The sequence below is a fragment of the Lissotriton vulgaris genome, chromosome 5 (genome assembly GCF_964263255.1).
Source record: "Lissotriton vulgaris chromosome 5, aLisVul1.2, whole genome shotgun sequence".
Classification (NCBI taxonomy): domain Eukaryota; kingdom Metazoa; phylum Chordata; class Amphibia; order Caudata; family Salamandridae; genus Lissotriton; species Lissotriton vulgaris.
This window is the reverse complement of record NC_141693.1, coordinates 1,881,498,360-1,881,525,901: the sequence shown is the minus strand read 5'-3', so window position 1 is coordinate 1,881,525,901 and position 27,542 is coordinate 1,881,498,360. Positions and strand designations below refer to the sequence as shown.

At 46.4% G+C, this 27,542-nt stretch overlaps 1 protein-coding gene across 1 annotated transcript in view; it reads left to right on the top strand.

Annotated features, from left to right (window-relative positions):
• LOC147717617 (E3 ubiquitin-protein ligase TRIM11-like) overlaps positions 1-27,542 on the top strand; it is a 658,037-nt gene that overhangs the window by 373,605 nt on the left and 256,890 nt on the right. Inside the window, exon 5 of the mRNA XM_086920534.1 lies at positions 7,560-7,649. Coding sequence (XP_086776660.1) covers positions 7,560-7,649 — 90 coding nt within the window. The remainder of the gene's footprint in view (positions 1-7,559; positions 7,650-27,542) is intronic.

Here is a 27,542-nt window from a genome sequence, read left to right as displayed (position 1 = left end):
GTAAGTTCCCGTTGTAGGCTTCGCATGCAAAGAAGTGGGATCGGAGTGGGTAGGCATTGGAATAAATACAGGATTTTGGGGAGAATCGGCATGTTAACAGCGTTCAGTCTACCCAGCTATGACAGCAACAGGGGCCTCCACCTCCGCAAATCCTCAAGGACTGCCATCCGACACTCCCGCTAATTCACCGATATACATGTTTCCAAGGTGGGGGTTAGCAGGAGGCCCAGATAGCAGACATGGCGCTCAGCCCATTGGTAGGGTGCTGCATCTTTAAGAGCGGGCAATTCCTCATTCGGGATGGTAAGATTAAGGGCCCAGGACTTGTCATGGTTGATCTTGAGGCCAGAGGCGCCCTCATAGAGGCATAGCACCCTATGCAGGGCCGGAAGGGATTCCCGTGGACGCGTCAGGGTGAGGATAAAGTCGTCTGCGAAAAGCGCCACTTTGTTGTTCCGACCGCCATGGGCGATGCCATGTATGTCTGGCGCTTGCCGGATCATTTCTGCAAGGGGCTCCACCGTGAGAGCAAACGGCAGGGGCGACAGTGGGCACCCCTGCCTTGTACCCCTGCATATATAGAACGGCGCCGTCAGCGTGCCGTTAACCCGAATCCTGGCCTGTGGCCGTACATACGGGGCCATGATCCTCGTGACCATCTTAGGACCCAGTCCAAATTTTTGCAGAATAGCCCGTAGAAAGGTCCAGTCCACCCGGTCGAAGGCCTTCTCCACATCCAGCGACAGAAGGCAGGCTGGGATCTTCCAATGATGCACCTTCCCCACGAGGTGTGCGAGCTTACGCACATTGTTCCCTCCCTGCCGGTCGCGGATGAAGCCGGCCTGGTCCCGATCTACAAGGCCCGGCATATGTGGATCGAGTTGCTTCGCGAGGAGTTTTTGTGTATATTGGTGTATATTTTAAGGTCCGTTTTCAGTAAAGCTATAGGGCGGTAGGACGCGCAGAGCGCGGGGTCCTTCCCAGGCTTCGGTATCAATGCAATCTCTGCCATACCTATATCAGGGGATGGCCCTACGCTATCTGTAAAGGAGTTAAAAATCCTCAGAAGGTGGGGTAGGAGTTGGGACTGGAACATGTGATAAAAGGACACTAGCAGACCATCCGGTCCCGGTGTCTTCCCTAAAGGAAGGTCCTTCATTGCTGCTGTTATTTCCTCTTCGAAGATGGGACTCTCCAGATCCTTCGCACACGTTGGGGATAGCGGTGTCCATTCATCACCCTTCAGGACGGCCTCAACCTCTTCCGCCCGGAGGAGGGGGTTCCCTCTGGTATAAGGCAGCATAGTATCTTTGAAACGCTTCACGCTTGTCTCTCTCCGAAACGGCCCTATTCCCGCCTGGAAGCCGGACATTGGCTATATGGGCCTTGGCTGCCTGAACTCTCAGCCTCCCCGCCAGTGAGCGACCTACCTTGTCCCCCCTCTCAAAGTACCTCTGCTTCAACGCCAGAAGAGAGTGCTCCGCCTTATTGGTGCGTAGTAGTTTAAGTTGTCCTCGCAGAGTGGCGAGGCGCCTCCTGGTTTCCAACGAGGAGTGCATTTGATCGCGTTTTTCGGGCTGTTTTATCTCCTTTGTCAGTCTGTCTTCCAGCTTGCTAGCTTCGCGCCTCCTCGCGATCGATAGCGAAGTAATATGACCCCGGCTCGTGGCCTTAAAGGCGTCCCATATCACAGGGAATGGCGTTTCCGGGATGTCCTTATTAATAAAATATTTGTCAATAGCGTCTCGGATGCTTTCCACATCAGCCGAGTCCCGAAGGACACTTGGTGGTAGGCGCCAGCGCGTCTCGCGAGCTGGACAAGCGTTCGGATCCCGCAGTAGCAGTTCAATATGGGCATGATCAGACAATGAGATGTCCGACATAGAGGCCCCCAGCAAGTCCCGCAACTGGTCATGCGAGATAAACAGGAGGTCTATTCGAGAGCACGATCTGTGTGCGTGGGAGTAGAACGAGTAGTCCCTCAGCTCCGGATTTTGATAGCGCCATGCATCTACTAGTCCCATGTCCGCTATCTGAGCGCACAGGGCAGCGGGTTTCGCTGCGATCTAGGTCCAGGTCCCAAACTAGGTTGAAATCCCCTCCTAATATCAGGGTTGTGTCCTCACACGCAATCTGGTCCCGTAAAAGTGTTTGGAGGTATCTATCTTGCATTTGGTTGGGTGCGTATATATTGCAGAGCGTAAACTGTTGCCGTCCCAACTTAACAATGACCTTAAGGAAGCGCCCATCGCCACCCCTGACAGGCCCAGATTCCCCCTGCCTGAAGCCACTCCTGCACAGTATTGCCACCCCGCTGTTTTAGAGTCCGCTGTAGCCCAACACTGGAGAGGATATTTAGGGTGCGCCATGCGCTTCATGTCCGGGCGCAGCAAGTGGGTTTCCTGTAGGAATATTAAGTCAGGGTCTTGCTGGAGGAGGTAGCGCCATGTTTGTTTCCGTTTGTTGGGGGAATTTAATCCCTTAACATTGAGGTTCAGAATCTTCAGGGGCTTAGATGTGCATGCAGTCATGTGTCATAGAATATAGGGCCTGCTCGTGTCCCCCACCCCCGCCTCTGTAAGGTGGTATAGGCAAAAGAAACTCCCCTGCATCCACCCTTGCCAGGGAGCTGTCCCCGCCTGGTCCTCTCCCCACCGCACACCGAAGAGGAAAAGCAAAAGAGAGAAAGAGGTATAAAAAAAATCAGGAGAAGAGTAAAGATTCCAATAGCGGCCAACAAGGCCAACCGATAGCAGAAGCCACCAAAGGCCAACAGGGCCACATCACACTGTCCCAATCACAAGGCACCCTCTACCCAAGGGTTTAGATGCACTTCGAGATGTCACTCCCTAGGGGACAGCCTGGGGGTCTAAAGGCGATGTAAGAGGTATTGTCACCAGGGCCCCGGTACCCCCGCCTCCCAATACGTAGTCTGGGGCCTGTAAGTAGGGTGAAGATCCCAGGGTAGACTCATGAGGGGGGAAGTTGCCGCCCGCCAGAGCACAGGCACTCACGTACAGCATACTGCTGGTCAGATGTTCACGGGGTGGATGGATGCGGCGGCGAGCCCTCTGTCGCTTTCGAGGGATTTAATATGTGCTATTATATCTTGCTTGGCCTGTGAGGCAGATGCTTCATCCACTGGAGGCGATCGGCGTTGTCGCTGTACTGTAGTCCAGGATGGTCTAGCCGGAATCCTTTCTTGACGCCGTTGTCGGGAGGGACTGTGTTGGCTATTCTGGCAGCCCAAGCAGTTGCGCCACTTCCCTATAAGATCGTAGTATTCGTCGCCGGCCCTCCCACTGAAAGATAAGGGCAAAGGGGTGCCCCCACTGATAGGCGATGCCGAGGTCCCGTAGCTTTTCTTTCACCGGTTTGAAGACATGCCGTCTACACAGGGTGTTGGGTGCTAAGTCCTGAAAGATCTGGATCCTGTGGCCCTCGTACTGCAGGTCAGGTTTGTCCCTCGCCGCTTTCAGTATCGCCTCCTTCACGGTGAAGAAGTGGACCCGCATCAGTATATCTGGAATGAGACCCGGTTGTCCCGCAGGTCCGGAGACTCGATGGGCCCGGTCCAAGGTCAGGTGTGAGGCTTCCTTATCCCCCCCAAACCTCGTGGAGGAGCTGTGCCACGTAGGCCGTAATGTCCTTCCCTTCCGCTCCAGCAATGACCCCCCTAATGCGGAGGTTATTCTTGCGGCTTCGGTTTTCGAGGTCCTCCTGCTTGACCTGCAGCTCAATGTTCTGCTTCTGTAGCGCCGCCAGGAGTTGCCACAGTTGTTCCTGGTCCTCCGTACGGGCATCCATCGTCTTCTCTAGCCCGTCCACTCGGTCGCCAAGGTCGGTCACCTCTCTCCGCAGCTCCTTCACACATGTGTGGACCTCTGACCGCAGAGAACCTATTTCCAACTTGAGTTCCGACATAAAGGAGGTCATGAAAGCCTGGGTCACTGGCAGCGCATCTCCAGCAGCCTGTGATAACCCCTCTACGGGTGCTGTCGTCCCGGCCTTACCCCACATTACCACCACTGAGTTGTCCCTGGAGGCCTCGGCCGTTCCGGCCTTGCCCCCCCCGGAGCGTGTCATCGCCAGCGCCGTCGCAGTGGTCAGTCAGTGCACTTTGCCCCAGCCTACAGCCACGCACTTGCGGAGTACCCGTTGCCACCACCACGCTCCAAGAGGTCTACCTAATAGGGAGCGGAGGAGAGGCCAGTGGGTTAAAAGCTCTAGGTAGCTCCGTCGGTACCCAACCCCGCGGGTCCAGCGAAATCAGGGGGCCGCTATATAGGCATAGACTCCTCCCTGCCACACAGTAGGTGCCTCTCCAGTCTCTACGCAAGTAATCGGCACAAGTGTAGTACAGGGGTCTTGCAGGGTAGTCCCGGGTTGCACCACCCGCCCAATGCCCATGAACTGTCCCTACACCGGGTGCTGTCCGTAATCCACCCGGTCAAGAGGGGTTGTCTTTGTCCTAGGCGTTGTTATGTAGTCACTGCCTCACCCTCCCAAGCACCGCAGCTTACCACCAAGCCCCACCAAAGCAAGCTCAGCCAAGGTGTGGGGTGGTCACCCGGGGCAGGAGGAGTGTTCCAATCTGCGCTGGCCACCCTCACAGGCAGCCCCCGTCAGGGCGCAAAAAGGGGGGCGGGGGGGGGGGGGGGGGGACTCTCTCCGTCCCATCCACGCGAGTGTCTGGGCTCGGGCCTCAAGATGGTGGCGCCTGTCTGGTAGATCTCGATTGCCCGCCACAACTCCCCAGGGGTTTCGTGCAGTCCAGGCGGGTAAGGCCTCAATATGGCGGTGCTCGCCTGTAGGGCCCAGGGGCAGCTCACCACGCCGTATATCAGGCCCAATAGTAAATGCCGGAGTGGCAGGGATCAGGGTTACAGGGGCCAGCAGCAAGCAGTTACAACGTTCTTGGCTATGCCCCTCGCCTCCGTGCTGTGCCGCCTCTCCAGTGAATTCAACGACCACCGTCTCAGCAGGATTGCCACGCAGTTCACCGCTCGCCCCAGGGCTAGGAGGATCCCGCCAGTCCGTCGCGCCTTGCCCGGTCCCTTAGGGTAGCCCCAGAGTTCCTGCTGCTTGTCCCTCGTCATCCCCCCCAGGCGCCACAGGGGGTCCCGCGCCTCGCCGTGGGCCACAGCACAGCACTCACCGTGGCTTAGTGCGTCGCCAGGGCCCCCACCGCTACTACCTGCGGCGTCGGGCCTCTCGCCTCCCTCGGGGCTGCTGGAAGTAGGCTGCGGCGCTTCACTCCGCGATCAGGGGCTCCCGCAGGCCACGACTCAGGCTCCTCTTCTTCCTCCGTGCACCGGTTTCGCCCCAGAGGGCCTCACCCCAAGGCCGAGCTCCGCTCCGGCTCGCGCTCTTAGGCCAGACGCCGCCTCACTGCTGAGAGGCCTCACCAGGCCGCACCGCCGTCTCCCTGCTGCTCTTTCCAGCTCCCCCTGGTTGCGGCGGGCAGCGAGGCAAGGCTCCGTCCCGGGGGAGCTCACCACCCAAGCAGAGCCGACTCGGAGCGTCCCCCTCTGCCGGGTCCACAGGCAGGGCAGGTCTCGGGACAGTGCCGCGCATAGGCAGCACAAAATGGCGGGCGCCGCTTGCCTGGAGGCCAGCAACGCGACCACTCCGCAATCGATCGGTCACTGCAGGCACCCCAACAGCTAGGGCACGCCTCACACTCCTGGGGTCGCAGATCAGTGCCCCACTTTCGCTTTAAAGAGGCTTAAAAAGGCGGCGGGGGACCATAGCCCAGCAGAAGCACGTCTCACCACATCGCCGCCTAAGCCACGCCCCAGTGATGCACTTTTGTGTATTTTCTGGTAATAATGAAATAAGAATTCTAAGTGATTTCAGTAAGGCAAAACAGATTCCAACAATGGTCTTGACTTGCGGCTTAAATGAAAGTAGGGTAGTGGGGCCTGGGTGTTTTCCCAACTCTAATGACCAGATTCTGATAGTTTCAAACGTGAGGAATTTGCCAAACGCCAAGCTCTCAGATTTATGAGTTTAGGCAGAGGCAGCTCTTCTTCATCCATTCCACAACTGTCAAAGGACATCCCTGGAAGTTGGCTCTAATCGAGTGATCCAGGTTATTAAATGCAAATATCAGTTGAGTATCGTTAGCATATGACACGAGTAAAACCCCAGGCTGGCGCAACAGAGTCAAGGAGGGCTATGTAGATCTTAAATAGGGTAGGACTGAGGGCCAACCGGTGCAGCATACCGTGGTTAGCCTCCTTAAATTCTGAAGTATAGGGGGATAGAAGAATTGCTTGCTTTCTACCTGAGAGGAAGCATTTTATACAGCTCCAAACGATGCCTGCTATGCCAGCTTCTTCCAGTCGCTGCAAAAGGTGTCATGGGAAACTATCAAAAGCTGACAATAAGTCAAGCAGAACTAATATAGTTTTTTTCCCAAAACCAAGCCGGGTTTCAATGAAGTCTGTCACTTCTAGTAGAGCTGATTCAGTGCTGAAAACAGCACAGATACCAGATTTAGAGGGGTGCAAACTGTTATTCTACACTATGAATTTGGTAATTTTGCAGTTAGCCAAAGATTCTAACATCTTCCCCAACATGGAAAGAAGGAAGATGGGTCTATAGTTGCTTGGATTTAATGGGTCCAAATTTGAACAAAGGTAGCACTAATGCCTTTTTCCAATTTTGGGGTGCAGATGGATAGCACTGGGTTTCATGGGACCTAACGCAAGCAAGGAAAATAGATTGGCTACATTGACTGGGCCAATTACACTCTTGCCTGAAACTCAGTGTAACTGCTCCTGCTGCTCTAATGATAACTGCACCCCTGCTTACGGGTTTCCAAGTTCCTCATTCTACCTGTCTTTCACTGGAAATCTTCGGAAAGAAGTCACGCACTCTTAAGGAAGTTCTTCTCCGGAGAAGCCTGGCCTCGAACGCTTTCATCGGATGCCCCGCCTTCAGTAAGATGGCGGCGAGTAGGTCTGCAAAGTGATGTACCACATGTGTTTTCCAGGGCTTTCTTCGCAGAACAAAATTTCAACCTCTCCTTTTAAAAACGAAAAGCCCTGATGAAGTTCCTTTGATATTAACGAAACATGTTGTCTGATGTCTAATAGTTACTTTTACAAAGAAGAATAAAGAAATACAAAGGACTTCCTTAAGAGTGCGTGACTTCTTTTCTGGTGCACCTTCCACTATCTTAAGAATCTTCTTGACCAGGATTATTGTAGGTGAAGAGGTATCCCTTAAGTTTCCCTATGGAGAGCGGGAGAAGTTATGAAAGTTGTTCCCTTTATTTACGGGTGGTTCATATTAGGAGTTGTTACTCCCTCATAGTAGCGACAGTGAGGAAGAGTAGTATGAGTAATGATTTGAGGAAAATAATCTGGGCATCCTGTCTGAAAATGCTACCTGTATAACACTCTGGTAATTTCAATGACACCAGTTTCTTATTAGAGATTAAGATGCAGTTTACCTGCTAAACGATGTTCAAAATAACCTACAGAGCTAGCCTTACTTAAAGGTACCTATAAATGCAATTCCATTCTCAAAAATATCTTCTGTCTTTGTAGACCCTGCATCACGCCTGAAAAAGTAGCACCGCGTTCCCCGATAAACTACTATGGATATCCTCTAGCAACAAAATGTTTCGACTATGGACAGTAAGTATTTGAATGTAAATCAGCATCCGATTCAAATCCAGACTGTGCAGGACTTGTTTGTATAAACAACACTAGTTATAAGCATTACATTTCTTATACAGCCCTCCCGCCTCATCTGGTTTTACATCATCTGCTGAAGTGGGCTCCATTCCTCAGGCCACATGATTTTTTTTCTTTCCTTTTCTTTTTTCTCGTATCTAATTTGTTATGAGTGTTTTATTTTGACATATAACGTGTTTATTCATCATTGTACTTTGAGAGTCACATTGCTGTCCGTTAGATTAAGTCTGCTGTTTTGTTTCTCTCTAAGTTTACACCTCATGCTATACAAAATGTTTATTGAAAACAGTATTTTAAATACTGGATTATAATGTGTCTGTGCTTTGCAACAATAAATTCAATGGGTTGAATGTAGGATAGGACGGGGACCCAGTGCAAATAACGAAAACCTTTGTAGGCCAATATCAAAACTAGGGGTGGGCGGAACTCGCAGAGTTTTAGTCTGCAGAATTTCACGGAGTTACCTACAAACTATGTGAGATTCTGTGGAGTTTTGCAAGTGACGGAATTGCGGGTCGTCGCGCTGATTTAGAGCAGCGAGCTTTGCGCTAATCTTTAGAGCCGGGAGCTTTTTCTGCTTTGTAAAATCAGCACGAACAGCATCAAGCTGCACGCCAAAGGGCGCTGCTTCTTTCTGCAGCTCGAGTAGATTTTCTACTCGAGCTTTCGTATTTGATGAATATAACGTTGGTGAGCTGTGTGCGTTAAAAACTCTGCCACGCAGTGGTTGGCACAGTTTTTGTCAGAGTGTGGAGTAGGCAAACTCCGTGAACTCCCCAGACGGAGCGGAGTTTACCGCTCCCCCCTAGTCAAAACCATAGAACATTTTTTAAATTAGGAATCCGTATACGAGGAAAAATTTACTTTGAAATAGACAATTAGTTATGGATTCCTCACCTTAGAATTTCCCGCAGGCGTCAGATTGGATCCAGAGAATTGTTACATCAGCAGCACCCCTGCTTGTCGATAGGTGGCGCCTGTTGACTCTGTGTTCGTTGTTGGTATCATGGTGGGCGGGATGAGATCGCGGTATCTATTTAGATTCCGCGTTTGCGCGCTAAAGTGAGCCAGCCTGCGCAGATCCGGAGAGAGCGGTACCTCGAGTCACTTTTTGACTCCTTTTTGTCAACATCTTTTTGAGTCCTTCGATTCCTTGTGTTTGCAGGGATGTCCTGTCCTCGAACCAGGTTCAGGGCTTTTGACTCCTGTCACAAACTGATTTTGGTTATGGACCCACACCTTGTGTGCCTTTGGTGCTTTGAGCGCGACCACGACCCGAAGTCTTGCTCCAACTGCCGTTCGAGGTCTCGGTCGAGAGGGAGGTTATGGGACCAGTCGCGGAGTCGTCACCATCATCACTCTTCTTCCTAGTCTTTGTCTTCGGGTAAGTTGAAGCACAAAAAGAAGGCGATGAAGCATCGTCGCTCTTCGCGCTCTCCCGGTCTGTTAGCAGAACCAACGTAGGAAGCAGAAGGTAGTCGTCTGGCTCTGTCTGCGGAGCCTGTTGGGTCAATTCCGGCCTCCCCTCCCTTTCCGGGAGCTGGAGCTACCCCTGCCCAGCTTCAAAGCTTTTACAAAGCCTTGCTTTCCATCTTTGGGCAGCCCCACTCCACCGTCGGGCCCACAGATCAGACTGGGGGTTCTAAGCCTTCGATGCCAGTGGCGTTGGCTCCGGCACCACAGGGCCCCAGGCCTGGATCCGGATCGGTGTCGGGTCAACCCTGTGACACCTCTGGTGCCGAATCCAGTGACGACACTTCCGCTGCCGGTTGTGTCCCCAGTCGACGTTGACCCCAGCCTCCCCCTTGATGTAGACAAGGAGGCGGACCTAAGTCGGCCAACGTCGGGTCTGGCGCCGACCGCTAATTTTGTACCATTGTTCTCCACTGGTGTTTCCTATCGCCCTTAATGGCTACCAGAGGAGGGTGAGGAGGAATGGGAGAGGTCTGTGGACCCTTTAGCAGACCAGTTGGAAGAACCGGACTGGAGAGGGGAGTTGAGTGAAGCCAGTGGTCTGGATACATCCTAGCCCTGGGCATGCTTTCTCCCCTCACCATGGCTACGGAGGAGGGTGCATCTTACGCAGTGGTGTTACTTAGGGCGGGCGAGGCCCTCAACCTCTAGTATCCTACGGAGGCAGTCAGGACTAACCTCCTGACTGAGGTGCTTCAGCCAGCAGCGGCCTCTTTGGAGCCCCTGCTGCCGTTCAATGAGGCATTCAAGGACATCCTTTTGGGCACCTGGTCCAAGCCCAACACAGGGGCTCCTGTGGATAGGATTTCCCAACACCACCGCCCGGTTCGGGTGACCCCATTTTACTCTCCTAACACCCCACCCCTGAGAGCTTGGTGGTTCAAGCTTCAACTTCCAAGGGCGCATTCCCTAACGCACCACCTGATAGGGAATCCAAGAAGCTGGACCCCCTTGTGAAGATGTTTTCCTCCTCCAACTTACGAACAACGCTTGTTTCTTTGGCCGTTATTCCCCCTCTGTGTGGGACACGGTTGCGCAGGTGCTGCCACAGTGCCTGGAGGAGACCCAGGTCATGCTCTTTCGTGCTGTTGCCGAAGGGAGAGATGCAGCAAAGTTCACTATCCGGTGTGGGCTGGACACTGTGGACTCACTGGGAAGGACAGTTTCCACGTCTGTAGTGCTGAGACGCTATGCCTGGTTGAGGTCCACTGGCTTTTCGGGTGATGTCCAAGCAATACTTGTGGACATGACCTTTGATGGCTGTCACCTGTTTGGCAGACAACACGCTCGAACGCTTTAAGCATTCTAGGGCAACAGCCAGATCCTTAGGCCTTGCTTCCACCTCCCGCCCAGCGCAGTCTGCTTTCCGCCCCTTTTGTGGCTACGGAAGGGGTGCTCGCCACGTTCCGCCCAGAGCCACATGCCTGCGCAAGCTGTCCAGCCTTTGCGCTGCAACGGACGTGCATCCCACTGCTGGGGGGGCCAGCGTGTGGGCCAGTCCACCAGTGCCCCCTCTGCAGCAGCCTCCAAACACTCCTAGTCTGACCTTACAGGCCCATCAATCGCTAGTGGCCGGCAGGATTCGCCATCACCTCCTCCACTGGCTCAACATAACGTCAGAAAGGTGGGCTTTGCAGATAGTCCTAAGGGGCTTCCCCCTCCCTCCCCCCACAAGCCTACCCCGCCATCCTTGCCACTTCAATTCCATTGCGATTTTGAGGATCACCTGGCCCTTCTCCAACAGGAAGTTACGGCTCTCTTGGCCAAGGGAGCCATCAAGCGCGTTCCTACCCCAGAAGTAGGTCGGGGGTTATTTATTTATTTTGAGGGTTTTATATAGCGCAAACAAGAACCTTGGGGGTACAGAGCGCTTTACAAGGTAAATGTCGAAGACACATAGGCATATAGTAAATAACATAAAGTTCCATACACATCAAGAGTCCTATAATTACAATAACCCTGGCTCAAGTGAATTTAGTAATGAGAAGAGATTTCACTTCTTTTTTTGAAAGATGCAGTAGAGTCTAGTTTCTGGGGGCAGAGCATTCCAGATCCAAGGTGCCATATCCGAGGATTCTTGGTTGTATGTTTTCTTCTCGATGAATCTTTGTGGTTTCAGTAAGAGGTTACTGGCACTTTTTGACGCTCTGTTACCACGTGAAGGCACCAGTTTCTGTGCCAGATAGCTGGGAATGTTGTGATGAATGGCTTTATGGGTCATGCATGCACTTTTTAGTAGAATTCTGGCTTCGAAGGCTAGCCAGTTAAGGGATCTTAGGTCTGGGGAAATGTGGAAGTTTCTTTTGAAGCCAGTAATAAGTCTAGCTGCTGTGGTGTTTGAAGTTTTTAGAGTGACCGTTGAGGATCTGGGAAGGCCGCAGAGAGACACTCCCTTATTCCACTCTTGGGACAACTAGAGCCTGTACTGCCTTTTCGGGCAGGAAAGGTTTTAGTTTTCTCAATGTGTTCATCTGAAAGTTTGCTCCTTTTGTTGCGGTGCTGATCTGATGTGTTTCTGCATATTTAGATTTCTGTCCAGAGTTATTCCCAGTAATTTTGCCGAGTCGATGATAAGTGGTTGGCAGTTGAGTGCTGGTATGTGTTTGATCCAGTCTTGAATTATGGTTACTTGGGAGGAAGGAGCGATTAGGAGGAATTCGGTTTTGAGGGTATTCAGTTTTAGATGGTTTTCGGCCAGCCAGGTCTGAGTTTTTTCTAGAGTTGTATTGAGAGATATGATGTCTTCTAGAGAATGGATCTGTAATTATAGTTGTGTATCGTCTGCGTACATATGATACTGCATGTTCGAGGCATTGAGAATTTCGGTCAGTGGTTCCATGAATAAATTGAAAATTGGGCTGAACCTTGTGGGAATCCTAAGGGGACGGGTTTGGACAGAGACTGATTAACCTTGAATCGTTGTGATCTGTTTTGGAGGAACAAGTTGAACCAATTTAGAACGGATCCGGATAATCCCATTCTATGTTTCCGAAGGTCTAGCAGGTTGTCGTGTTTGACAGTGTCGAAGGCCGAAGAAAGGTCGAGCAGGATAAGTAAGCATGCTTCGTTTTGGTCTAGGATTTGTAGTGCATAATCTATTATGTGGGTCATAGCTGATTCGGTACTGTGCCCTTCAAGGAAGCCGGGTGGGAATTGGTTGAGGAGATTGAAGTGGTCTGTGTTTTTCAAGCTGAAGGTGTACACATTTTTGTAAAGGTTTTGCTAGGGTATGGAGGTTGGATATTGGGCAGTAATTGTTTAAGTCCGCGGGGTCAACCGTTGGGTTTCTTTAGGATGGGGGATACCTGCCAGGATTTAAGGATTTCTGGGATGGTTCCCTGAAGGTGAGATGTATTTGAAATCTTGGTCCAAAGAGGCAGCAGCAGTGAGATGAGACTTTTAAGCAGTTAGCGGGAAGAGGGTCAGTGAAGTGATTGGGGGGGATTTGCAGCCATGATAATTTGTAGTATAGCTTCTTCACTGTAGGTCTTGAAGGAGGACCAAGATGCATTATTTTTTAGGTTGAGTATTGGTGAGCTCCTGTGTGGGACTCCTGAAAGGGATGATGAAGAGTCAATACGCGAGTTAGTATGTGTGATTAAATCGTTAAGTAGGTCCTTCTTTATATTTTCGGTCTTTAGAGAGAAGAAGACAAACGCTTCGCAGTTTGGTATAGAACCTGTGTTAGTTTGGCTGGGGTGAGGTGCATCCTTAGATTGTGTTTTGATTAGCTTGAAAAGTTTTTGAGGACTATTTTTGGTCTGGTCTAGTTGATGACTGAAGTCTGCTTTAGATAGTCTGATCTTTCTGTAGTAAGCGTTTCTCTTCATTCTTAGCAGCTTGAGGTGGTTGGCGGATGGTGCAGATCTCCATTTGTGCTCAATTAGTCTTAAGGATCGTCTGTCCTCATGGAGTCTTCCATTGTACCAGGGTTTTGAATCTTTTATGGAGACTCTTCAGTTGTAGTGGGGCGACCTCATCTAATACTATGTTCATGGAATTGAAGTAGCGGTTGGTGAGATCTTGAACCTCAGATAGCCCTACTGGGGAAAGAAGGATGTTGGAGTTGGAGATTGTGATGAGGTCCACATTGATATTTTTCAGATCCCTGTGGGTTGAGCAGAATTCAGTGACACTGTTTCATTGTTGAAGACAGTGATGATGTGATGGTCTGACCAATCACATGGACTGATCTTATCGAGCTCAATTGAATCGGCCTTAGAGATGACCAAGTCAAGGATTGATCCTTTATCATGTGTGGGACTGTTACAGATTTGGGTGAGGGAGAGGTCAGAGAGGAAGATTTTGAGACTATTGACCGCTAAATCATTAGGGTCATTCCAGTGGAGATTGAAGTCTCAGAGAAATATTTGGGTATTTTGTTGTCCGGCATTAGTAGAAACAATGCCCACGAGATGTTCAATGAAGGTGAGGTTATCACCTGGTGGATGATAGAGCGGTTGCAGAGAGCAAACTGGTTTGTTATTGTTAGTGATGTCTAAGCATAGGTATTCACAAGCGCGGAATATTGGAAAGTTCACTTAAAGATTCTTCTGATGTATGCAGGCAATACCACCCCCTGGCTTATCCAATCTGTCTAGTCTGATGATGTCGTTTTTCGGGGGTACCAGTATGTCGAGGATGGGCGTAGAATATTCATTTAACCATGTTTCAGTCCGGTTGCGTAATTATGAGGTCAGCCAAATCAGCAGCATGTCTTGGGCAGATTTACAGTTTAGCAGTAGACATTTAAGACGGGGCTTGATGAGGGTTGAGTTGGGGTACTGTATAAGGGGAACTTGTCTAAGGTTGTTTTCGACTATACTTCTAGGATTATGTTTCGGGAATCTGTGAGTATTGGAAGGAATAGTTTGGATTCGGGAATGTTTGTGTAAGTCGTCTGGAAGCATTGTGTTAAGGGTGGGTTGTGGGAGCTAATAGGAGGGCATTAGGGAGAGTAAATCCTTTTCTGATAGGGGATTGGTCCTTCGGATTGGGCAGGTTGTAGGATGGTGGTGAGGAACTGATCCTCACCTAGGGGGCAGTAGTTTTGGGGTGAGTGTGGAAGTTTGTCCTCGTTTCTTGTTCTAGGGTCTTTTGGTCAAGGGTTGGTGAAGAAGCAAATCACATAGAACATGTAAGTCCTCTTTGACTAGCTGTAGAGAGAGTAGAATCTCTGCAAGTCTAGGGTCTGGTGAAGGTGGTAGCATGCTTGATGATTGGATTGTGGGTATGGCGAGGTGTACTTGTGTACCTTAGATAGTATGAGGGTAACATGTAGTCCGGGTAGTTGTGTTGCCTCCTGCCTGGTTGCTTATCTGGAGCGGGGAGGGGTGGACTGGTGGGGGTCATCAATGTATGTATCGCCGGGGTGTGAGGTATGGATGTGGTCATGGGAGTGTAGGTTTTGCTGGGGGAACGGTTGGAATTGGGGGGATGTATGTCCTTTACAAGGGTGGCTGCTGAATCTGGAATGGGTGTAATGTTGGTAGTGTAATAAGAGGGGAGTGTCTTGTAACCGAATCAGGAAGGGAAGAGGGGGTAGCCCTGGCATTGGATGTAGATGGTGAAGGTGTCATCAGATAGGAGTGACTAGACTGAGAATTATGGGGGGTGTTAGGGTGTGTGCTAGTGGTGGGAGCCACATGGGAGGTGGGTTAGGGGTTTAATACTCTGTCCTGATGGGTAAGATGTTATCCAGCAAGTTTAAGCTTCGATCTGATGATTGCATGAGGATGATCCCATTGTGATAGATGGTGATTGTTGCTGCAGCTTTGTAGATTGGGGAAGGGGGAGATAAAAATTGTGAGACCATGCACAGTTTTCCTGGTAGAGGAGATCGAGAACAGGGCGAAGAAGGCTTTCCTCCATTGTGCTCTTCTTTTGGTGTAGAAAATAACGTCAATGGAAATGTACCCTTTGTTTGTTGAGAGGTAGGTGTCTGAGATGGGGATTTTGGGTGTGATTTTAACAAATTGTGTTTAAATAATTTGGCTGCTTTTTTCCCGAAAGGTTGGGAGGGTAGTTGATGTGTAGGTGTGTAAGCCTGTGCATTCCATAGTGGGATTGACGCTTGTTGGTGGGGATAGAGTGGTATGGGGCGTTATGCATGGTTGTGGGATTGGAACAGGTGCTGGCCTATGCTGTGAGGGGGGATGGGCTTGGATAGGTAGAGGGTAGGCGTGAGATGTTGAGGAGGTGTTAAAACAACAGGGATGTGGGTGTTGATTTATGATAGGTAGGGTGGAGTATTATTATTATCATTATTATGTAGAAACTTATATAGCGCGCAGCTACCCCCATTTGGGGTGTCCCGGCACTGCGATCAACAAGCATTTGTTAATGTCTCTATGCAATTAAGGGTTGGTAAACAGCCTGGTTCTGGAGCGGCGAAAACGGGGAGTGCGTAAGAGGAGAAATTGAGTGGCGATATGGGATGTTACAGATCATTCTTGCTGCCGCATTCTGCATGATCTGCAAATGTTTTACCAGATATGCCAGTGCTCCGACATACAGGCTGTTAGCGTAATCCAGATGAGATGTTATAAGAGCGTGGATAATGGTTCGCCGAGCATCCGCAGGAAGAAAAGGACGAATTTCCATGATCATGCCGAGTTTACCAAAACAGCAGATGTGACCTTATTAATTTGAACCTTACAGGGCAGCTCATTATCAAATAAGAATCCCATATACCTGATCGAAGCCACCGGAGCAGGAGTGGAATTCAACTCAAAGGGCCACCAGAGCAGGGGTGGTGGGGGATTTTTTTGATTAAAACATAACACCTCAGTTTTATCTGAGTTAAGCTTGTGAGTGTTGAGTGACATCCATGCCGAGATGTTGCTGAGACGGCGTCTGAAATTCAGAAAACTTACGTCGGAGTGATCTCTAAATTAAAACACTAATTGTGTGTCATCAGCGCACTGACTCGTAGTTAAACCGTAGGGTGTTAACTAGCGACTTCTAGGGGCTAATCCAATGTGAAGGAGTCAGTCCAAGATGGCCGCACCATTCATGGTGGATAGCAGAGCCAGAGAGGAAGTCCTGTATCTTTCGATTGGCTGGGCCAATATGAATAGGGTAGTAGTCCTTTTTCCGTTTCTGTATTTGCTGTGAGTGCTTTGTCCTATTCCACTTCCTTTGTTGTCTTCTTCCGGGGCAGATTGGTGTCTCTTCCTGCTGTCATGGAGATTGGCTTTGCCATTACACTGTGTTAAGTTAGCATGAGCTTGTTAGAAGTTTAAATGCCATTTTTCCTCTCTGCTGCTTTTGCACACAGCACGCAGTATTATAATTGTTTAGAGTATTGCAGAATATTTTGATTCACGCGAGAATACACCGCCTAAAACAACAGGCTCAAAGCAGACCCTAAGTTATTCAAGAAGAAGAGTAGATGCAGCCGCCATCTTGCAAGCATCGGGGCAACTACTGCCAGTCGATTCAATAAGTGGGAATCTTCAAGTAAGTTCTCCATCATAAAGATGCGGGCCTCTGGAATGGGGCGAGGCAGCCTGTGTTAGTGAACAAGCGGAAAATCCCACAAGTGTGAGACCCTATGTATCGGGGTCTCACTGCATAACACAGTGTAAACACCACAAAACGAGGCAGACCAAACACACACTGAGAATAATACTAACCGCTCACGATCTAGAGCAAGCGCCTGCTTCAATTCTGTCCATTTGGAACAGAGCCCGTGAGGGGCGGAGTCAAGCTAGTGGGCTCAGTGTTATAAGCGCTCATGTCTCGCAGCATGCCAACACAACAGAATACTGCCGACCAAACAAAAGCCGCAAATAATCCTCGTCGCTCAGAGTCTAGAACGAGCAGCTACTTCAATTACTTTCAATTGGCACCATGCCTGTGAGAGGCAGGGTCAGGCCAAAGGACTCTGTGCTGCAGGCGCTCCGGTCTCGCCGCATGCCTCCTAAGCATTACTGCGGGTCCCGATCAAAACCAGGCGGAAGCGCTCCAGGTCTAGCGCCTCAGCCGCAATCTCTCAGACACTCGTTGTGGTCACATCCTAATTCCAATGGAGGGACCGCCGCTGCCCCTGCGGACAGTCCCTCCACCTCAGGGGTGGCGGACGGACGCAGGTCCGTCCGCCATCCTAATAGGCGCTTAAGTGTGCAATGACACAAAAGACAAAAAAGTAACCACTCCAGAATTTCGTCTTATCATGGGTTATAGCAGCCAGCACAAGGAAATCAACAAAATAGTGCAAACATATCTATGGCTTCCGCGGAGGGTGTCCATTACTCATAGTAGGGCTTCCTCGATGAGGGATTGTTTGGTAGTATCTAATCCCGAAATAATATCTAATACATCTTGGCTCGAAACACACAAGAGATTTATCCGCTGCAAAACATGCAAGGCATGAACGCACGGAATTAATACCATCACATACACAACTCCTGTCAGTGATAGACCCCACATAATTTTAAAATTAGTAACCTGCAAGACTGAATACACAGTATATGTTTTAACTTGTCCATGTGGCCTACGCTACGTTGGTAGCACAAAACTACAGGCCCATGTTCGAATTCTCCAACATCTTCGTGCCATAAAGAATGTTGACAAAACATATCCAGTGGCGAGGCACTTTAAAGAATGTCATCAATCAAACAATAAGAGCCTCACTTACTTTCTAATCGATGCCGTTCCACCTAACAGAAGGGGCGGTGATCGAGAAGGTAAACTTAGAAAGTTGGAGACAAGATACATATTACAATTAGATACTAAACACCCGAATGGATTAAACATCACTGAGGATTTGTCTTTAAGACCGAAAACATGAAAATATACAAATACTTATTACCACACTGCTTCACCAATTCTTAAATTCGGCAGAAACCGTTTAGTATATATTCAAATGGCAGGCATACTAATAGAAAACCCACAGAATAGTCCTGGTAGAGATAATCAGCACACATTTGGAAGGGACATAATCATGCTATTTTAGTTTGATTTTAAGGGCTCTCTTTTTAAACCATAGTCTATATTTGACATAATTCAGTATTTAATATTTTGATATACAAATACTTAATATTTAATATTTAATATTTATAAATGTATATAGCATGTATAGGCCTGATCAATACTTTGGTATAGGATGCATTAAATTAGAATTTGCATTCTTAGCATGTGTTTGTATATATCTGCCTGCCATTGAGAAACTGGGGATCTATGAATTAAAGCTGCATGAATGTACAGATCATGTGCCACCGTGAGCAGGATCTAATGCATATGACTTTGCACAAACAAGCGGGGATCCGCTACCACAGAGATGAGTATAAGCTATTGAAATCTGAAAATTTTGATACATATGTAAAAAAAGTTTCCTCTTTTTAGATGTGTATATAGTTGTATATATTTATATCAATTTACTTATTGACGGATTGATTTAGATACAGATTGTTTATACTAGTTTTTTAAAAATAAACAAATCATGAATTTTTCAAAATTGTTTGAAATTGCATTTGACAATGAAGTCAGTATACATCAGGTAAAAGATAAAACCGTTTCTCCACTTTCTAATTCACTTTATCACATTATATTCACATAATGGAGTTTTAGCTCATGTGATCTATACTATAGTAATCTATTTTGTATAACATAGTAAGTCAGGATTGTTATACTGAAAAATGCCAAATTGTAAAAAGGTTATCTATCACAGTCCACTATTTTAGTGTGATTTCATTGTTGAGGGAGAACAATTACAAGTAGAGATGCTGTATTTCTAGTAAATGTATTATACAGATATTCATCACAACACTCGTGAACGGCAAAAATATATCTTCTATGTCTATAGTAGAATGGATCACGTGTTTAATAGGTGTGCACTGTCACTTTAAAAGCACTACCATGTGCAAAATTCATTTGTCGAGTGAGCAAGCGGCTGTGTGCTGCGAAACGCGTCTTGGCATCGGGAAAATAAAATCATCTTAAGCACTTACTCTGGGTCTGTGTCCAGTGTTGCGGCGAGTGGCGCTCGATACAGCGCGAGCCAGCGATTTGGATTTGTTGTATGTATGTATGTATGTGTATATATATATATATATATATATATATTCACTGAAAAAACCATAGGTTATAGACCATATATAGTTAGGAATTGGCATTTACAAAACCTTGAAAATTCACTGAAAAAACCATAGGTTATAGACCATATATAGTTAGGAATTCGCATTAACAAAACCTTATTTTACTCACACAAAACCATTGAAATTCCATATATAGTTAGTTGCACTAACTATATATCGCGCACCCGCAATCCACTGCTGATGATGTCACATATTACATCATTCATGACATGGTCAGTGACATCACTGATGACATCACTGATGACATCTCAAATGACATCACTGATGACAACATCCAGTGACTGTATGTTTCTGTAAAGTTAAAATATGTCTTACATATTGAAGAATGAGTGGATGTATAAGTGTCTGGATGAAGGATTTAGTAGGTGCATGACTGACTGTATGAGTGAGTGATTAAATGTGTCTCACTGAGTGCATGGGTTAGTGACTAAACTGTCTTATTTGTGCATCATTATGTCTGTTGTTCTGTAAACTGTTGCATGTGTTGATAAGTAGCTATATGAGTAACTATATGGGTTATTGATTGGTTGCCCAAGTATTTGTATGGGAGACTGAGTGTGTGTGTGTGTGGGTGGCTGGGAGGTGTATGACTCTGTGCATAGATGTGTGAGCAGTTGATTCACTAGATGTATGGTTTCAAAAGTGCATGTGGAAACAGCTGTATGGGCGGTTGACTGTGTGCATGAGTGTATTGGTGAGTGAATGGATATCTCAGTGCTACATGTCAAAGTAAGTACATATGTAAAACACAGTACATGTGAGAGTTGACATATATAAATAACTGTGCATAAGAGCCAGTGAATGTGTGAGTGGCTGTATGGATCATTGTGAACTTGTATCAGGGATTGTATAAGAGAGTAAATATGTGTTAGTATATGTTTGAATAAGTAAAGTTTGTATAACTGTATAGTTGAGGAAATGGAGGTGTGATTGATTCTTTGCATGACTGACTAGGTGTGTGAGTAACTCCATGGATGAGTGACAGTCTGTGAGTGTCTGTTTACACTGATTGTATCTAAGGTTATATTAGAGTCTGAAGAGGTTCATCGTATTATCACATGAATGATATCATCAGTGATGTGATCAGTAATGTCAAATGAGATGTCATCAGTGATGTCATTTGAGATGTCATCAGTGATGTCATTTGAGATGTCATCAGTGATGTCATCAGTGATGTCACTGACCATGTCATGAATGATGTAATATGTGACATCATCAGCAGTGGATTGCGGGTGCGCGATATATAGTTAGTGCAACTAACTATATATGGAATTTCAATGGTTTTGTGTGAGTAAAATAAGGTTTTGTTAATGCGAATTCCTAACTATATATGGTCTATAACCTATGGTTTTTTCAGTGAATTTTCAAGGTTTTGTAAATGCTAATTCCTAACTATATATGGTCTATAACCTATGGTTTTTTCAGTGAATTTTCAAGGTTTTGTAAATGCTAATTCCTAACTATATATGGTCTATAGCCTATGGTTTTTTCAGTGAATATATATATATATATATACATACATATATAAACATATATCATTTGTATATCTATATAAATACAAACATAAATGCATGCATACATATACTTATATGCATACAGATGCATGTTATTTACATGAAAGTTGAAAAAACACTAATAAAAGCAAAGCTAAAAAGCCACCTCATTACAAACAGAATGGCTTTAACTTAAACGAGGGCGAGATCTATTGCATTTTCAATGCTTGTTTACTTTGGTTCCATCAAGAAGGCATTCAGATGTGTCACACATTTGCCATAAATTCTGAATGTTAGCACTCTAGTTGCACATTAGATCACTGTAGTAAAGCTACTGCTCACCAGGGACGTCTGCTGCTGGTATTCAAAGTGCATGTTTCAGTCAGCATGTCAGAATTTTTTTTAATGAAATAGAAGAGGATTTGAGAAGTCACTCAAAATGATCCCTAATTTTTCTTTCTGAAGCACTAATCATACTTTCTATGGCAAAATTAACCCCCTCATGTTGTTCCTTTTTAAATTGAGTGTTTTCAGACTTACCACTTCATTCCAATCAAGATGGCTTCTGGTGTGCCATACTTTTGTCATAAGTAAGACTGTTAGCGCTCTAGTTGTTCTTTAGAACACTCTGGGACATTCTGTCATTGGGCTATACTTGGGGTACATCTGGGTGATATTTGGGCTACATTTAGGCTCTTTTGTCTCTGGTGGCCATCTTTGGAGACTGTATGTCAGAATTTTTTAATGAAATTGAAGAGGGTTTGAGAAGTCACTCAAAATGTGCCCTAATTTTTCTTTCTGCAGCACTAATCATAATTCATATGGCAAAATATACCCCCTCATTTTGTTCCTTTTTAAATTAAATGTTTTAAGAGTTACCACTTTATTCCCATCACGATGGCTCCAGGTGTGCTATACCTTTGTAATAAGTAGGACTGTTAGCGCTCTAGTTGTTCTTTAGAACACTCTAGGAGGCTGCAGTAGAACACAAAGGAATCAACTGACAGTCTCTGTCCTTGTTGGATGTACATGTTTTACTGAGAATGTCAGGCTTCATTTTCACATGACTGAGAAAGATAATGTGAATTTACAGAAAATATGCTTTCAGTTTAGCTTATAGATCCCCTTCCAAACCACTGTGGGAAAATCATGAGATATTAGTTTTCTTTCAAACAATATTCATGATATCACAGCAGAAGGTTTTTTCACATGGTAAAATCACCTTAGAACCCACCACAATTCCTAAAACGAGTATGGTACCATCAACAAATGATTTATAATGTAACTAAAGTCCTAAAACCCTCTATTAACTACAATGCTTTTTAATGAGGTGCTATCATGTATATTGGTCCCAAGATGGCTGCCAACACTTCTTGGATGAAGTGCTGACAGCCAATCAGATCAGATGTGTGGTTAGGCTCCGCCCAGATATATATCTTTTTTTGAACCTAAATTACTCAAAATCCACTGGAGCACATATATTGAGACCTAGCAAAGGCACATCGGGCTAACAGTCCCTACAATTTTGCCAAGTTTCGTGCAAATCCATTCAGCCGTTCGAGCTAAAAGTGAGGCCAACCGCCCTATGGAAATTAACATGGGAAAAACACGTTTTGGGACCCCCCTTTTTTCTCGGCCCCCCCTTGATGAAACCCCCCCAAATTGTCAGGGGCTGCTCGGAAACAAAATGTTCCATTTTCCTGAAAATTTCAGCCAATTCCGTCCACAAACGCCAAAGTTATTAGACATAGAATTTTCAAAAATCCCATAGAGAAAAAATCCTAACTATATATACCTACTGGCGACCGCCAGTAGGTAATATATATATATATATATATATATATATATATACACATATATATCTCCTACTGGCGGACGCCGGTAGGTAGTTGTTAGGACCCATTTTCCTTAGGAAATCCGCAACATTCTATTTGGATTAACTTGGGCGCCAGTCGACGAATCTTCGCAAAATTTTCAAAACTGGTGGGGCACTCCGGTTTGCTCCTATCCTGAAAGTGTTGGGGTGATTCGTGAAGCAGGGGCTGAGAAAAAAGGGGGGTGCCAAAACATGTTTTCCCCATGCAATTTTCCATAGGAACTGTTCATTGCGGCTACAGCAAATTTGGCAAAGAGGTAGTCCTCGGTTCAGACGTGTGCCTTTTACTTAAATGGTGTAAATCTGTTCAGTAGTTTCTGAGAAAAAGACAATTAAAAGTACATATATATCTATGGCCACGCTGGATGCGCGTATCTTGCGCGCACAATAAGCGCACCATCCCGATCACGCGCTGAATGCTAATTGGCTGTCAAGTGGTTGTCAACATTCGAAATCAGGAAGTGTTGGCAGCCATTTTGTGCTTTGGTAGAAGCGAGGATCTAGGAATTAGTGAGACCAGTGTTATAAACTTATAAAGGGGGCAGGTAAACAATATTTTGACCCTCTAGACCTGCTCTAGGGCCCCAAATTTGCGCCAAGACATGTGGGCTGGGTGCATGGATCCGCCGTAAAAAATTAAAATGAAGCGCATGCTCTTTTGCTTGTTTAAGATTAGCTACCTGGAAGGGCCAAATCCCGGGGTCTAAAATATTACATTTGATGGGGGTTCTGACGGGCCCTGTAGCCCGGGGATCGCCATTCCTCGGTGCTACAAAATAAATGGGTGGGGGAGCACAAAGGTTCGTCTAAGCCCCGTGGATTACCACCTTCCGGGAATTTGTATATTTTGGAGGGGGGGCTGCGTGGTCTCCATTCTGGAGTAGTCTAAAGCCTTGGGGAACACCACCCCCCAGGGGCGGCTCCTGCTGTGTCTTGGGGTGTCTACCCCTGGGACACTTCTGTTTGCTATGGCAGGGCGGGAGTCGAGGTTCCCGCTGTGTCATAGCAAACTTGAGGGCATATTAACAAGTGCCATTTTGCCGCAATTTTTAAAAAAAAGAAAAAAATGCGTTGAAAATTATATCGCCCTATTTACTAGGTGACTCAAAGATGCATTAATGCATGTTGGCAGTTGGTTCGCCTCATATCTCCAATGAGTTGCATTGTAGGCGTTCTCAGTGGCAAGGTAGGTATTCCTATGACAATATAAAAAGTAAGATATGACAACAGTGTTGTATTTTCAAGGTGGCCCTGGATTTGAGGACCGATAGCAAAACTCTCGCTAATTGCGGTTTGTCAGATCCTAACATCTGTTCTGAAATAGGCTTAAGCATGTTTAATATGCAAGTTAAATTGATATGTTAAGTCCACAGTCTTATATTAACAAGCTTTTCACTTGCAAGCATGAATTATTGCTGTATTTCTCGCGATATTGGGGGCATATTTACAAGGACTGTGTTAAAATTATTGTCGCTTTAGCGTTAGGAAAGTGCTGTTAAAGCGGCCATAATAGTACATGGGGTTTTGTAACGTCAGTGGCTATTCCTCCAGTCCTGTCTTGAGGTTAATTCGAAGAGTTGTGTACTTCTTTTGCTCGTAATGTACATAAATGTACATAGGGGCAGATTTACAAGTCCCTTGCGCCACTTTTAACATGGGAGCAGTGACCCGAAAGTGGAGCAAGGGGCTTGTAAATCTGAAACAGTTTTCTGTTGTCTGTTTACTTTCCCCTCTGTCATTTAGAGGATTCTGGGTAAATATAACGGTTTCTGTACAGCCATTACCTTTTAACCCTACCCCCAAACTGCTTACTGCCTGTTAACATAGTAACAGTTCATGGAACACTTAAGTGAGCAAACTGGTCACAAGTTCAATGTTGCTAATCCAAACTGTGCTGGAGTTTTAAAATTTTTCCATATGAACCGTTAATCGCATCTACAGACTCTGGTAAAGTGCTAGCCTCAGTATTATACTTCTAGTTTTGAACATATTTTGTACTTTTTATTGTTTAATGTTCTCTAAGCATATGATTATCACACCTAATATTAGTGAAATGTTGACAGAAAAAGATGTATACACTTTTTTTATTAACTTTTTTTATAACAAAAATGAGTAACTAGAAACGTAACTTTAACATAATATAATAAATAACTAGAAACCTAACTTTAACATAATATAATAATCAAAATGTGAGATGGACTCCAATGGTAGGAAGGTAGGTAACCTGCAAAACAAAAATGAAAATAAGTGTTTTAAATTAGATCGATGTAACTGAATGAGGTCAAAGATCACAAATTAACATACCCCTTGGCAATATTGGTTATTTGCTTGTGTGCTTGATACATCCCACCCCTCTCACAGGCCCGTGTTGAAGAGGTGTCTGTAGGGCAGTGCCTACTGCGCCAGATCTACAGTATGGTCCAGCAGGTCTTTAAAATGATTCAGAGATGAGTCCGAATTAGGTGAGAGATCACGTCCTTATGCAGGAAAATATTGTTTATTTACAACGTATTTAATTGGAGGCATTGTGTATCTAGGCCGCTCTGCTTACCTTTTGTAAAACTGTGTTCAACAGAGCTCACAACTTGAGTTCTGCTTTGTTTCTACACTGCAGACTGTATTAAATTCAGCCTTGATTTATTCATCTGCAGAATGGACATCTGCGTCCATAACTTGAAAAGAGAAACAATGTGAGAGAGAAAGAGAGAAAAAACGACATTGAAGGTGTGAGAGAAAGTAATAGATGAGGTAGTGTTAATACTGGAGATAATCTTCGTAGCTCACATTTTTGCCTCCGTTGTGTGTCCAAACACGTGCCGGTTCATAGTGCACCCCCAAGTTTAGTGATCTGAAAGATGGTGTAGAGTTAGTAATAGCAGAGTACATACAACTGCACAAGTATATCAGTACTATACCCCATGCACTCCCACTGCATAGCGGTGAGTTCTCATTACTGTGTACCCAGACTGTTGCACCCCATTGACTCCCAGAGTCTGGAGGTGAGGGCCCTTTCCTGCGGACCCAGACTGTTGTAGCCTATCCACTCCCACTGCCTGGAGGTGATTGTACATGTCTACGCACTCAAGTAGCTGCACAATATCCACTCTCCCCGGCCACAGGTGACTTCTCGTTGCTTCTGAAACAAGCTTCTTTGCTCACCTTGTGCCATTGGCGTGATTTGAAAGAGGGTGCACCACGTGTCGAAGCAGCCTTCTTATGCGTTGTTACGATGGCCACGTATCATCGCAGAATCCTCAAACATTGAGCTTTGGAGGTGTTGTGGGGTGGGGGGGAGCCAATTTGTGAAACACAACCTGTTACATGAAAAGAAGATAAGATTGTGCGTCATTTGTTTATGAAAGGAGAGAGGAAGTGAGAGAATGATTGAAAAGAATATTCGCAGCTCACCTTTCTGTCACTGGTGCGTCTTCCACCATAGTGCACCCTGAAGCTCTACATCTAAGATAGTAAAAGAAAGATGTTATGATTGGTAATTGCCACTATCTTAATGTGGAGTAGAATAACATCACCCTTTCATACACCTTCCCTCCCGCATTAGAAATAGATCTATTTGTACAGTTCAAACTTATTTAATGGGCTTCGATTTATGAACAATTAGTACAGTAGTAATGATTTCCATCAGGTTATAGAAAACTAGTGGTGCGTAGTGATACACATGGTTTCAATCATCACAAGCGACGGACTTTTGACCAACTATTAAAACTTTCCTGCTATAGAAAAAAAAATACAAATGTAATAAGATACGGTATAGAGGACTGCGTACTCCTTAAATCGCTGCGTTGCTTTAAGAATGCAGTCTGCTGCACCCCATTGACTCCCTCCGTTGCGCACCCATGCCTCACTGCTTATTTATGCGGACAGGGCATGTTCTACATCATGCAGTCCCACTCTGCCACCAAGAAGTCTCATATTTGGTGGTTAGTCTTGATATCACTATGGGAAAGGACATACTTGTGCACCCATCTTCATCGCAGATTACTCACCCAGTCAGTCCTTGTGGTACCACTAACTCAGTGACCAAAGAGGCCATGCATGTGGTGGTGGGCCCATTGTTCGGTAGTTCGGACCTACATGAGGTGTCCGAACCACCAGGACAGGCTATCACAGCTCTTGTGATGGGAGGAACTCTAAAATGTGTAGAGCACGTGCTCCCTGTATTTTTTATTGGTAGGGTCACGTGTGTTGTGACGTATGTGCTGGATGGGTGTGGTGTGTGTGTGTGTGTATACCAGCCATGAGGGAGTGTGTGTGTGCCGTTCTGACAACTAGACCTGGAAGTAAGAAATCACTCTAATGGAAATCTGGGCCATGTAGCATTGTGTTTTCCGGGAAGCGGAAGTAGTGTGGGCTGGCCTGACGAATGCCAGTGCTGCGTGAGGCTGTGAAGAATGACTCCGGAGCTATGGGCGTGGTTCCGTCATGAGCTATTTGAGAAATCAACTGATTCGGGTGTCCGTGTTGTAGTGCTGCTGTCACCCTGGTCTTAAACGCAAATGTGTCATTATTTCTGTAAAGTCCCACAACATGGCCAACATGGAAGGTACAGAGTATCACTGACCCTATATACATCCATAGTTTCACACACAAAAGATGGTGGACATGACTCATTTCTGCGAATATGCATGTTTGTTGAACATTCAGTGGAGTGTTGTAGTGGTTCAGGCAGACCACACTGGTAAGAATGTGTTTTGGCTACTGAATTTTGCCTTAAGTCCACGTGGCGATTATTTATGATGCACTGAGTTAGTGGTACCTACAGCGTGTTGCCTACTGGACTGCATCATCTGTAATTTCAATTGAAATAAAAGATGAAACATGTATGGAATACATGGTCGAAATATGTATGTTTCGGAGACATTATAGTTCAAGT